This window comes from Ziziphus jujuba, chromosome 4, assembly GCF_031755915.1.
Source record: "Ziziphus jujuba cultivar Dongzao chromosome 4, ASM3175591v1".
NCBI classification, from domain to species: Eukaryota; Viridiplantae; Streptophyta; class Magnoliopsida; order Rosales; family Rhamnaceae; genus Ziziphus; species Ziziphus jujuba.
Window position 1 is genome coordinate 13474629 of NC_083382.1, and position 14716 is coordinate 13489344.

The following is a 14716-nucleotide window of genomic DNA, read 5'->3' on the forward strand; positions in this document are numbered from 1 at the left end:
ATATTTTGTCCGATATATTAGAAAAAATTGCATATTAAACAATAAAAATAGTTAAAAAAAAAAAAGGAAAAATAGTTTAGAGCAATGCAAAGTGTTTTGTCAAAAAGTAAATAGTTGGGAGGAATAAAATGTAATTGCCTCTAAATTCAGTTTTTTGATGAGAGGTTTCATAATTAGTCATTTTATCTTATAGTGAAACTGAGAAAAAATTTTAAATGCTTCCAAAAATTGCATTCCTTTCTCGCATAAAAAGGTGAGTCTCATATAGATGTACATGTGGATCCCACTTTTATGAGAAGAAGAAGCACAACTTTTGAAACCAACAAAAATTTGATCTAGTAACTAGATTTCGTGCTCCAAAGGTAGTAAACAAATCCATGAAATAATTATAGAAATTGGACTTCATTACATCCTTGCCTTGTATACAATGCCTACTCTTATCCATATGTGGATAAGAAAATTTGTTAAAATTATCATTTTAAATTAAATATACAAATTAGTTAAATTTTGACTACCAAAAGGGTTATAGTGAAATAAAAATGTAATATGAAAGGATTATAGTAAATATTCAATTTTTTATGCAAAATAGTCTTTAAGTTAAATATATATATATATATATATATACTTTTGGATGTAATATACAGAATGATTTTACAAATGAGAATCTTATAAAAAGACGTACTACACATTAGATCCTCTTTTTTTTTTTTTTTTTTTAAGAAAAATAGAATTAACATAATAACAAAAAACTGACTTTGTTTTGAGTGAAGAAGGAGGAGATTGAAAGCGCATAAATCAAAATCTTTATTTCAAAAAAAAAAAAAAAGAAAAAAGAAAAAGAGGAGGTTTCCTAAAGCTTGACAAATGACCTATCAAAAACCCTTCATGAGAAAAATACATTTTCGTATTACAATGTTTTGGTGGACTTATCAGTGTTGTCGTCCAGTCCACCGATTGACAAATGACAAAAGAGGCGGATGGGGTTTGTATCCAATACAGTCTACCCCACACCATTACCCAGTGCTTTATTACCATTCAACCATTTTTTGTTTTTTTATTTTCTCCAAACATTACGTTACCAATTTCCACGCGCCTAGACCAAAATTTTGGACCAAATAGATATACTACGCGCATGGATAGCGAGTAGAGGAAAAAGGAAGAAAGAAAGAAAGAGAGAGAGAAAGGAGGAAAGCGCAGACAGAGAGTGGCGTATGAAATCTAAATCCTACATCCGAAAATGGAGACAAAATAAAAAGACACAAACAAAAGCCAACCCTCTCTCACTCTCTCTCTCTCTCTCTCTCTCACAGACGTTGTTAGGTGATTGCACCGAAACCGCAAAATGATGGGCACGACACGGCTTTCCCCTTTAAACGACGCGTCATTAACCCAACCCCACCCCTTTCTCTCCCAATGACAGCGACGCGTGTCAACGTCTCACTGGTTACTTTCCGCGTTCTCTCTCTCTCTCTCTCTCTCTCCCCCTCTCTCTGTGTTCCACCCCCAACTGTCGGTTTTCAAGACCGAACGATTCAAACGGGGGTGTTTTTGGAGAAAACAGTTTTGACGTGGCAAACGATGGTGATTGTTGTTAGAATTGGTCATCAGCTTCAATACACTACTATTCAGCTTTCCCCATCCACCACTCGAGCGTGTGTTTCACCCTCCTCTACTCAACCAGATGCGTGAAGGAGGTGACGTACACGCTCGTGTGATTCAATCCACAATGTCTGCCGTAATAGCGGCCATTGGGGCCATAAGCCGGCACAGAATCGTACACCTCGCCGCTTGTCTTGACATTCCCGCGTGCCACGTCATGTCCCTTTTTCACTCTCTCTCTCTCTCTCTCTCTTATATCGCTTGGGCGGCGCCCTTCCTCTGAGTCAAACTACTCGCTGACCGCCCAATAGTCTCAAAGCCATAATAAAATCAAATTTTAATTATTTTTTTATTTTTTAATTAAAAAAATTGAAAAAAAAAAACTTGAGCTCAAGCTCGCCTCTATAAATATAATCCGCAACCATATCAGCCATTTGTCTTCTAAAGCACGATATCCATTAATAATTTTTCAAGTTTTACAATAACGTTCACTTCTTTTGCTTCTTCTTTCACATTATCTTTCAAATTATGGCTCTGAAAGAAAGAATCGGCGGCGTTAAGAAGACGACGACGACGAAGACGACGGCGAATGGTAACAGAGGGATTGGTGATGGAAAAGAGATGCATTATAGAGGTGTCAGGAAAAGACCCTGGGGAAGATACGCCGCCGAAATCAGAGACCCCGGAAAGAAAAGCCGCGTTTGGCTCGGAACCTTCGACACCGCCGAGGAAGCTGCCAGAGCCTACGACGCCGCTGCAAGGGAGTTCCGCGGCGCTAAGGCTAAGACCAATTTCCCTCACCCTGCCGCCGACGCCGCCGAAGTCGACAGCCCTAGCCGTAGCAGCACCGTCGATTCCAACGAAGGTCGTGATGCGTCCGAGCGTGAACCCACGCGCCGCCTTGGTGGTGGTGGTGGTGTTGTCGGTGTTTTTCCTTTTCTTCAACAGCCAGCTGTGTCGGTGCCGACGGCGACGGTGCCCCAGCATATGGTTTTTGGAGGTTTGGCTCACGCGCGTCCGGTGTTGTTCTATGACGCGATTAGAAGGGGGGAGTTTGTTACTCCGGTTTTTCCGGTTAGGTTCGACGCGAGCCATGTGGAGTTCGACGGGCGTGTTCGAAGTGGGGCTCAGATCCAGGCCCTGGCCCAGGCCCAGAGTGAGTCAGACTCGTCTTCCGTGGTTGATGGTCAACCGAAAAAGTTTCTCGATCTTGACCTTAACCTGGCTCCTCCGATGGACGCCTAATTTTCTAACATTTTTGTAATAATAATAACCAGCAAAAGCCTTTTTTTAATTTTTTTTATAAACAAACTGTGTTTATTTTGTACTTCGAAGAGGCAGTGTTCCTGTTCCACAGAGAGCGACGAACCTTTCTTGTAATTGGTTCGTCCTTTAATGTTAATGTAAATGGCTTTAGGATCTCTCTTTTTTTTGTTTTTCAGTACCTTTTCAAGGTAACTTAAAAAAATATATATATAAAATCAAAATATATAATCTATTTTCCCCCATTTCTATTGTTGTGTAAGCAAATGCTTTTTAATTTTATTTTTCGTTTTTTTTTTTTTTTTCTTTTGTTTCCTGATAAGTGTAATCGAATTTATATTGGACATCAAGAAGATAGTGCCAGAAAGCTAATATGCAAAATGAATACAATATACCTCTCAAAAAGTATTTACTACAAGTTGAACAAAAGAGAAATTCTATTCAATTGGATTCTTTGTAGTCCTCGTTTGTGTTGGGACTTGATTACATCAATTTTATATATGTAAAAGAGATTTTAATATTTTCATTGTTTTCCGATTTTTTATGGTAAGTCTTTGTTATGACACATTTAATCTTAATTCGCCGTTGGATTTTTGTATTTTTTTTGTTTTTTTAAATTTTTTCAGGCTTATCTTTTAACATGGGATTTGTCGGCCGTGTCTCTCAATAAAAGAAATAAAAAATAAGAAAATTTCAATCTATTCTATAAACTCAACAAAATGCTAAACTCCATTAAAACTGAACTCAGTTATTTTTAAAAAAGAATATAAGTAATAATAATAATTTACAACCTCATAAATAGGATGTGAGGAATATGCTAATTGAATCGATTTTACTTGACTCAATTATTTTAAATTTAGTCCACCAAAAAAAAAAATGTAAAAAATAATCTTTAGTCCAACATGGTTTGCCAATTTCACTGAAATTCAAAAGATTTGAAATTGTTGTTTTAATTGCTGAATTCTTAACTGAAACACGTTTTTAGTACTTATTGTCAGAGAAGTACACGTCTAAGCTGCACACTATTTGATGCTTTTGTTCCTTCACACGTGTCATTGCATAGCAAAGGATAATATATTTTCTTAATTATTTTATTTTATTTTTGGATAAACAAAGTTATAATGTACAGGGGGGAGTGGGGAGCAAAATCACGAGGTTGAGGAACAAAAATGGGACCCACGTAGAATTTGTTATTGACGGTGTACGTATCGTAGTTGCTGTAGACGGTATGTGCATATAATAATAATAATTGATGGGGGAGGTGTTTATGGTTCCGCTTTAGCCGCCCAATGAATTATTTTATTTTTATTTTATGGTAGAACCGATTAAGCGTAAGCCGGGGGATGTGTGCTTCGTGGCAAGTAGAAAGAAAAGAAGAGGAGGGTAAGCGGGAACAGTAGTGGAGTGGGTCCCACACGGAAGAGCGCGAGAGAGAGAGAGAGAGAGAGAGAAGGAAGGAAAGTGTTAAAGAGTGCCGTCGCTGCCGCTTTCGGTGGGACCCATGTATTTTGTTATCTGCGTCGGCGGAATCTGTGGAGAGAGAGAGAGAGAGAGAGAGAGGATTTCGCTTTCGCCAAAAACCCACCAAATCTCCCAACTGACCACTCTTCTTCGCCACCCCTTCGCTTTCTCTTTTCTAAATTTGCACCATCCACATAATGCTATGACTATGATGTTTGGCATTCATGCATGTTAGTCCCCTTCCATCACATATAATACCATTTTTATATACATATATTTTTTTCATAGAATTCTTTGAATTTGATCAATAATTTTGTTCTTGACGAATTTAAGTTCTATATAATCTCTTAAGTCTTCCAATGAACATTATTGTTTGTAATATCTTTTTTGATATATTTTTTTTTTCAGAAGAACCATATAATTTAAAATAATAGATATAGATATTCAATCAATAAAATTATTTATTTATAATTATACTTTAAATATTTTTCTAATAGCCCATGAATAGATTATTCATTCTTTAAAATGAATTATATACTTTGTGTAAGATTATTATATTCTCGTAAGAAGCGGCTGAAATTACAAAGATCCAAATTTATATTTAAAATATTCATGAATTGCTAAAAGTAGACGTGGAATCCATCACATAATAATAATAATAATATAACATGGATGAATTCAAGCCAAAAAAAAATAAAAAATAAAATACAACACGGATGAATACATAAAAATTATAAAATTTATCGAGATTTTCACCATATTATATTATAAATTTTATTATTTTTCTCATTTTTATTTATCAAATTAAGCAATAATAAATAAATAAAATGTGAAACCCATGGTAAAGTGGTAAGCACACGCGCGCGTGGGATGAAGTTTAGTTGGGGTTGGGGAACAAAGCATGAAGCAGCGAAGCACGTGGGCTGGTGCGTACGGCGTAATGAAGCCGCGCAGAGGGGAAGGAATGACGTGTCGAAAATTGGAGACAGAAAGCAAAGCAAAAGGCCGCCAGAGGGTTGCGGTAGTCAAATCAGCTCCTGAATGTTATCAGAATGAGTGGGACCCATTAGTCTAATCAAAGGATGTCACTGATCTACGCGTGTCAATCAGACATAAAAGGGCGAAATTTGAGGTGTTTATGTCATGGGCTGCTTTTTGCCGCACCGCTCCCGGTAAGCTAGCGTAGCTTCCGAGGCTGAAAGGTAAGAAAGGTCTTTTTCTTTTAAAATTAGTTAATACATCGATTAAGTAATTTTTTACGTTTTTACCTTAACTATTTATCTTTTAGACTTTATTCTAAGCCCCTCGTATTGTCCTTTAAATTATTATGTTTTAATTTGTTTTTTTAATCATCTATTAAAACAAAAAAAAACATGAATAGTTTTTAAACAAAGATAATAATATCTACCTATTCAAGATTTCTGCAAGCGTAAAAGTTATAGAGGAAAAAGGATAATTTATATAAAATATGAATATTTATTTTCATTTTTAATTAAAAAAATATAATATGAATAATTTTCAATGATATAATAATATATTAGTGATTTGTGGTATTATATCATAGATATGATTGTTACTTATGATGTGTCACCACCATCATATAGAAATTTTTGTCATTCAATCGATATAATGGGTTACAATCAAATCGTAACCAAAGTAATATAAATTATATATATACTATATACACATGTATATGAAAATTTTCCTATCAAATTTCATTTTTAATTTTTTATACTATTTAAATGATTAAGATGTAAAATTATTTTCAAAATTTAAATAAATTTTTTTTCTCTCATAAAATATTAATATATAATCTAACTTATTTAAAAAATTAAAATAAATTTTAATTTAATAATTAATAATAAAAGTGGTAATGATTTTGTTATGAAAATACGTTCGGATAAGAAAACTAACTACATGCGTGTGTATAAACTTAGCCGGGTTGTAAAATTAGACCCAAATGAATTAATGGTAACTCAGAAAGGCCCAATGGACTTTAAATTTAATATTACCCAAGTAAATAAAAAAGGGTCAGAATGTGAAAAATCACCAATTTTAATTGAATTGTATAAATATATACATTTTTACAATTTCTTTACTGATTGTATATTAAACAGTTGCAAGAAAGAGGTTGCCGTTGGTTAGCCACAAAGGATAAGCCTCGGAAGCATGCTTTATTGATAGATTACTGCTAAGTATCATCCCATTTAGGCAACATCATAGCTATATCTTATCAACACACTCCTTTTTACTTTTCCAATGGGGCTTTACATCTTTTGGCATTGCAATTTTTGGTTGCTATCGGATACTTTTGCAAAAATCAAACAATTTTGGTTGTTTTTTTTTTTTTGTATGTGAGCCTGCTACTCTAAATTGGATTGGAGAAAATAATGAAAAGTATATAATAATAAAAATTGTACAAAAATAAATCTGATTAAATTAAGAGGACTGTATTAATTTACAGGAAACAACCAAATTAGAAGCTGTTTTCTTGCCTAGAAAATTAGGACCTTTTAAGCTAAAATGATAAAATAAAATAAAAAATAAATAAAGTTTGCTTGAAAAATGAAAACAAGGACAATGAATATCTAGAAGATTGTAGAGAGATTCTAAAATAGAGTTTTCATAGTTGGAGTTTTTGTATCTGTAAAGTGGTGTTCTTCTTCTTGCTCTTGATGCATCTTGTATAGGCTGAAATCTCCATAAAATGAAAACTCTCATTGTTGGTAAAACCCTTTAAAAAAATAGCCTTGATATCCTCCAAGTCCCATGATGGTAGAAAGCTTCCATTTAAAGCATTTTTTCCATTTTAATAACAATTTGATATCCTCCAAATCCCATGACGGTAGAAAGCTTCCATTTAAAGCATTTTTTCCATTTTAATAACAACTTGAATTTTGAATTTTGTCCATGTTTAGTCATCAATCAACATTGACACTTTAATCAAATAATTGATTAGAAAATCAATGTGAATATGACCTTATTTAGGCTATCAATTACTCCAATAATAAATTAGATTTTTTAGACCTCCATCACTCTAATAAAATCAATAATTTACCATATTACTATTAAATAAAAATAATGGTAAAAATGGTAAATATATGGTCCAAACAGGTGCCAATACTGAAATATGTTTTTTCCCCCTTTTTCTTTTGATTTTGGTATCTTCTATTGTTTTTTTCCATGCAAATTCTTCTTCTTTTCCTTTTTGGTTGTATTCTAAAATGGAAACAATCGTTTTGACCCTTTTTTTATTTTTTATTTTTTTACAATATAATAAGATGGTAACATATTAACATATAAAGTGCTAGAGTGCCATATTAATTAATGATTTAAAATTAAAACTCCAATTAGACAAATAACAATGCTTAACACTTAACATGTCAATAGATACTGACATAAGGTGAAAATTATATTTCCAATGTTACAACAGGTAATATAAATTAGTAAGCATATATTTAGGTTGTGTTTTGTTTTATGTATTGTATCTATGAATTATGGTTTTTTATTTATTTATTTAGGTTGTGTTTTGTTTTATGTGTTGTAGCCATGTATTATTGTTTTTTGTATGGAGTTATTATTTGGCTATTCGTTATTAGCTATTATAATTGTTTTTAGGGTTGTTTTTGTTGTGGAGTATTCAACAAAAATTTAAAAGAATAATCAGTCAAATTAGTAATCTTAGGGTTTGTTCGATAATGTTTTTAAGAACAATTTTTATAAATCAATCTTGTAAAATGAAAAAGAGGTAAATTGAATTTTGTATTTTTAGAATTTAAAAACATATTTGGTAATATATTCAAAAATATTTTATGAGGATGAAAATAATAAAATCAAGTTTGCTAAATGGTAACTATCATATATATATATATATATATGGTAAAGAAAATATTTATTTTTGAAAATGGTAATTATTTTTCATATTTGTGTCTGTTATATAATAAATATGGTATATATCTATATACAATAAATATTTTTTATTTGAAAAATAATAAATATTATCTATATCCTTTTATATATTTGTTTACAAATTATTTGAGATCCATGAAATTCTTTTTTAGATAATGTTTTAAACTTTTTTTCAAATTAGAAACTTCAAATAAAGCAACTGAATATATTTTTGATCATTTTTAAGTATGTGAAAATGAAAAATTGTTTTGCAAAACGATTTAATACAGATCCTTAATGTTTTACTGGAAATATATTTCCAACATAAGATCGAAATGTATTGGTCAGTCAAGTTACATTAATTAATGATTTAGTACTAAAACTTTAGTTGGACATATAGCAACCCTTGGCATTTATTTCATCAATAAATACCTAACATAATGCGGAAACTACGTTCTCAGTAGATTAATATTATATATATATATATATATATATATATATATATATATATATATATATATATATATATAATAATAACGTTATAAATATCATCTAATATATCAATATATTTATAAATAGTACACTTGTTATTATTTAATTGAATAACATATTAATATAACATAAAACTGGATAAATGAACCCTTAATGGTATAAATATTACTAAATAGAAACCAATCAAATAATAAGATGTCTACTCTTACTAGATATATAAATAAATTAGATGTTGCATATTCTTCATATAATGTTGTTCATACAAGTGTGTTTATGTTTTTCAAAGTTTTACTTTAGTTGTTTATTAAAAATACTTTCAAAATAAGAAAAAGTATTTATTGAATTTTTTTTAATATTATTAATAAATCTAATAGCTAAAATTTTTGTTAGGTTGATTTTGTTTTCCCTTTATGAATGAATATTATCCAAAAATAGTTAAAAAATAATTATTTATTTTAAACTATAACAAAAACTAATTATTGAAAGATATCAAAATTAATTATGGACTCAACCAAAAAAAAAAAAAAACAATAATAATTGAAAAATATGCATTTATTATAATCCATGTCAAACACAAACCGATAATAGGACACATAAGAGGAAAAAGAGAAAGGCTCTCATATCAGTTTGAAAGTAAATACTGTCAATTCAAATGGGTTAGCATTGTATTGTCATGGGGCTTTTTGCTTGTCCACCGTAATTAATTCGGTATCTTGTAGCTTGCCCACAACTTGTCCCTAGGACCAAGAATTCCTTTTCAGGTTACTTGACCACAAAGCTGCAAGTTGTGGGCAATTAATTCGATATCCTCTTTTGCATTTCTTTTAAACCTAAAATTTTATTTTCTTTATACTGTCTACCTAGATTTAGTCTTGTCAAAGCATCTTTAATGACTCTAGAAATTGGTATATTATTCTTGCATGTTATAAATATAGTCAAATGTTTAAGGGGAAAAAAAATTCTAATGGTTTTTGTATATTTATTTTGTTAGGTTAATGTGGTAAAAAATAAAATAGACATTGTTAAAAAGATTATCTATTTTATAAGGTCCATCAAACAATGTGATTCGATAAGTTATTTTTTTTTTCTTTTTTTTTTTTTATTTCTCAAATTTTCATGAGAGAAAATTAGTCTTCAATGAAAATATTGTTAAGCATGAGTTTTCTTTTTCTTTTCTTCTTGTTTACACTCAAAAGATAAAAATAAAAAATATATGAAAAAAGGAACTTTCTAATGGTTTTGTATATTTATTTTGTTAAGTTGTGGTAAAAAAATAAAATAGACATTATTAAAGAGATTATCTATTTTATAAGGTCTATCAAACAATGTGATTCAGCAAGTTACTTCTTCTTCTTTTTTCTTTTATTTCTCAAATTTCCATGAGAAAAAATTAATCTTCAATGAAAGTATTGCTATGCATGAGTTTTCTTTTTCTTTTCTTCTTGTTTGCACCCAAAATTTTAAAAAAGAAAAAAGAAAAAAAAGAAAACAACGCTCAATGAAATACAATAACACAAATTTTGAAAGAACATTTACTAATAGTTTGACTCAATTGTTGAATTTAGATGTATTTTAATAAGTCATCTCTACCTATAGATTTCATGTATATATTTTTTCTTCTATCCACAATTAGACATGTTCTTCAATAGTAAAAAGCTTTGGCAATCAGCAGCAAATGGGTTCTTTGAAAGTGAGTAGATTTTTGGCAATAAATTAGATTTTTGTTTTAATAATTGGTTATGAGGGTGTACTTTCAATATTTTGTTGATTTTATTGTTATCATGTATGAATTTTACCATTAAGCAAGGAAATTCACTACTAATCATGTAAGCCAATTATTTAAAGCAGAACTCAAGGATTATTAATTGGTTACACGACTAGATTTTTTCTATACTAGTACTCATGTGCAAGACTTACGACTACTTTTGTTTGTACTTATGATAAAATACAATATCACAAAGACAACCATAGTTGATCATCTATAAATCAAGTTGCCAATCAAATTGTTATGAAGAAAATATTCTAATTTTAAAATAGATACTTACATCAACATATATATATATATATATATATATATATATATATATATATATATATATAAGAGGAAAATTTAAAACCCGAATCTCCTCGAATATAATATTGTAACAATCATAACTTAATAGTAAATCAAGTTTTGATGTAAATATTTTGTTGATTTTGGTTATATTCAAAGGTTAGGCATTTAATATTTGGTAAGTCATTACTATCAATAACTAGTTCTTTATATTCTACAGTAAAGAAATAGAAAGGTAGGAAAGAAAATTTTTTGTTGTTTTATTTAAATGTTTTGTGGAAAAACACTTGTAGGTTAACACCAAATCACGTGTTTTCTGGCTTTTGTTTCTTATGCATCAACTAAGTTAATTGAATAACTTGAAAGATGTTTATGGTGTCAGTTATGGAACTTTTGTCTCCTCTCCTTTAAGTTTGAGTTGTAATTTTAGTATTTCACTAGTTTTTAAAAGAGAATAAAAGCATCACTCTTATAAAAAAAAAAAATTAAATATGACATTTGAAGTGAAAATAATGGTTCCTATTTGTTTCGTTTATAGGTCTAATACACCCATTGATGATCTTATATAATTGCTTGAGAATCGACTTCACAGATATTTGCTTGAGAATTGTTGAGGTTAAGTACTTCAACTATAAGCTTTAAGGTCATATACAATTAGATTCAAGGTTCATTCTCCCTTTTATTCTCTTTTATTAATTTTGCTCTTTGTTGCATATGTCTTCTTTTTTATATATATAGTTTTCATATTCTAGCATTTTCTTAAAAATTTTCCTTCTGTTTTGAATAAATATAAACGATTCTACTTTTTTTTTTTTTTTGCTATAGAAAAGAATATAGAATGGAGTAAAAAAGAGTCTTTAGGTTCAATAGTAAAGAAGAGTTTTTAGGCTGATGATAATACACTTGATCATTTGAATTTGAAGTCTCTAATGCCATATGATTGAAGTTTAGTTGGAAATAAAACTTTTCAAATAACAAAGCTTCGACACCTTACAAGTATATATATGATTTGCAAAGCATGTTATGTTACTTTTCGTGCTGACAATGAGAGAAAATTTTAGGCCAATTTAGTTCACAATGAGAGCAGTATATTGAGCTCTGTTTTCGATTTTGTTTCAGCTAAAAACCACTAATTCGAATACGTAAGTCAGATACAATAAGACAGGGATACGCTGATACTATTTTTCCAAAAAAAAAAAAAAAAAATAGTATACCGATACTTTGAGACTCCGATGGTTTTATATATCTGAAATTCTTTTACATGATGGTTCTATATAGATGTTAAATGTTTCATGGCTTTTAATTGCATTTTTTAATATAAATATTAATTACGTTGAAGCTTGATGTTAAATTAAATTTTAATTTCTTGATAATAATGATAAATGACACATGTTTGACATGCATTGGAACTCTAGTTGTTTATTAATTCATCTATTTCTAGATTTATAATTATTCTCTATTTCCAGTACCAATCTAACAATGATCTATAAAAACAAATAAATTTTTTTTTCATATTCTTCATTATTCCTCAAATCTAAGGTCATATACTTGTAAGATTTAAAAAAATAATAATCTAATTGGTTATAAAACTTCTTACCCTTCATTAACTTTTCCAATCTAAAGTTTAAAAAAAAAAAAAAAACATATCTTAGCATATCAAACATGTATCCAAGACGTATCCTAAGCATATCCAAAAAAAATAAATTATTATAAAAATAAGTATGATATCCAAGCATGTCGAAGCTTGAATACATATCAAATGATATGCAGACCTCCTGCACATATCCATGCTTCATAACCTTCCAACAGATTAGGATAGTCAAATCTGTTCTTTGCTTGTTAAAATGGGTATGAATTCAAATGCAATTGTTGTTAGTCCACTTATGGAAATGTATTCTAAAGTTGGGTTGATTGATTATGTTATGAAAATTTTTGCTAATTTTAATGAAAATTTGATATCTTGAGACACTATAATAATGGTATAGCCCTCAATGGCCTACATTTGAGACCTTAGAAAATTTTGAGGAACTGACTAGGAAAAGTTTTGTACTAGATCGTATAACAATTGTTGGAGTTCTATCAACTTGCAATCATGGGAATTTAATTGACGAAGGAATGAGCATCTTTTCATTTATTGAGAAGGAATATGGAATCATACCCGAGGTTGAGCATTATGCTTTTGTAGTTGAGCATTATGCTTCCGTAGTTGAGCATCTGTCATATTTTTACTAATTACTATAAGATATATAGAGAGTTTGATGGAAAGTATGATTTCTTATTAATGATAAATGGTTATACACACACACACATATATATATATACACATTGTACACCGGTTGTAACAGAAAAGATAAATATACTACCTAATAGATATACATAGAAAGGATAAGTGATACAAAACAAAAGTGAGATATGAGTGATTATCCTGTTATGCCCTTGCAAGTTTTTGGTCGGTTAAGGACACAAAGCTTGGATATGAAAAACCGAAATTGTTGTCGGCCAAGAGATTTTGTGAGGCCATCAGCAAGTTGGTAATGACTTGAAACATGGGAAACACGAAGAGAACCATTAGCAACCTTTCCTCGAACAAATGAAAGTCAATACAAACATGCTTCATCTTGGAATGGAGCTTAAGATTAGCAGACACATACGTAGCACCAAGGTGATCTTAGTAGATGACTGGTGGAGATGAAAGATACATGAAGCTTTTGAAGAAGAGAAATTAACAATCAGATTTCAGAAGTGGTATGGGCCGGCTCGATACTCATGGAAGACCTAGAGATAGACCTCTACTTGCGAGAAGACCACGAGATTGGATTGCAACCTAAGAAGACAACATTTTTAGTTGTGGATGTGCAATCGTATTTATTGTCAACCTAGTTAGCATCCGAAAAAGCATGCAGAAGCAATGGAGACATATGGTGAAGGGATAGAGCAAATGAAACTATGCCTTTGAGATAGCGTAGAAGATGTTTAATAGCAATCCAATGGAGTTCAATTGGACAATGCATGTACTGGGACAGTTTGTTCATCATGAAGACAATATCAGGTCTGGTGAAAGTCAAATACTAGAGACTACCAACAACTTGACAGTAAAATGTAGCTAATTGTAGAGGAGTACCATTGAAAGAAGAAGAGGATGATATGGACATGGGATATCCATGGCATTGGACTAAACCATATTGGTTTTGGCCAAGAGATCTTGAGATGGTGCTACTAAGTGAGAAATAAACTAGTTGATGTAGATAAAACCTCAATGCCCAAAAAGTATTTCAACGGTCCAAGGTCCTTCATTGAAAAGCAATTGGAAAGAGAAGCAATAAACTGAGTTAAAAAAGCATTATCATTTCTAGTGAGCACTAAATCATCCACATAGACCAGCAAATAAAGCAAAGTGCAACCTTATGCAAAAATAAATAGGGAGGAATCAGACTGAGAGTGAATAAAGCCATATTGAAACAGAAAGTTTTGAAGCTTAGTAAACTAAGTCTAAAGAGCTTGCTCGAGGTCATAAATGGCCTTGTTGAGTTTGCATACATAAGAGGGAGATGATGCATCTATAAAACCAGGAGGTTGAGTCATGAAATCTTGTTCTTAAAAAGTAATATGAAAAAAAGCATTGTTGACATCCATTTGTCTGATGGGCCAATTATTAGATAAAGTAAGGCAGAGAACAATACGAATGATTATAGGTTTAACAACCAGACTAAAGGTATAAGAATAGTCAATGCTAGGACGTTGATGAAAATCTTTAGTCATGAGTCGAGCTTTATACCATTTAATTGTACCATTAGAATTCGTTTTTATGCAAAACACCCATTTACAACTGACAACATTCTGATCTAAGGAGGGGGGAACAAGATCCCAGGTATGATTAGTAAACAGAGCTTGGTATTCATTATTCATGGCTTGGCACCATGTAGGGGACTAAAGTGCTTGGCTTACTATTTATTTAACACT

The 14716-nt window shown here is 30.7% G+C and overlaps 1 protein-coding gene across 1 annotated transcript; it reads left to right on the forward strand.

Annotated features, from left to right (window-relative positions):
• The first annotated feature begins 2020 nt into the window (after positions 1-2020).
• Positions 2021-3020, forward strand: LOC107417413 (ethylene-responsive transcription factor 4). The gene has a single exon (XM_016026031.4). It carries the CDS (start codon positions 2128-2130, stop codon positions 2842-2844), a length of 717 nt encoding a protein of 238 aa, XP_015881517.2. The 5' UTR covers positions 2021-2127; the 3' UTR covers positions 2845-3020.
• The last annotated feature ends 11696 nt before the right edge of the window (positions 3021-14716 follow it).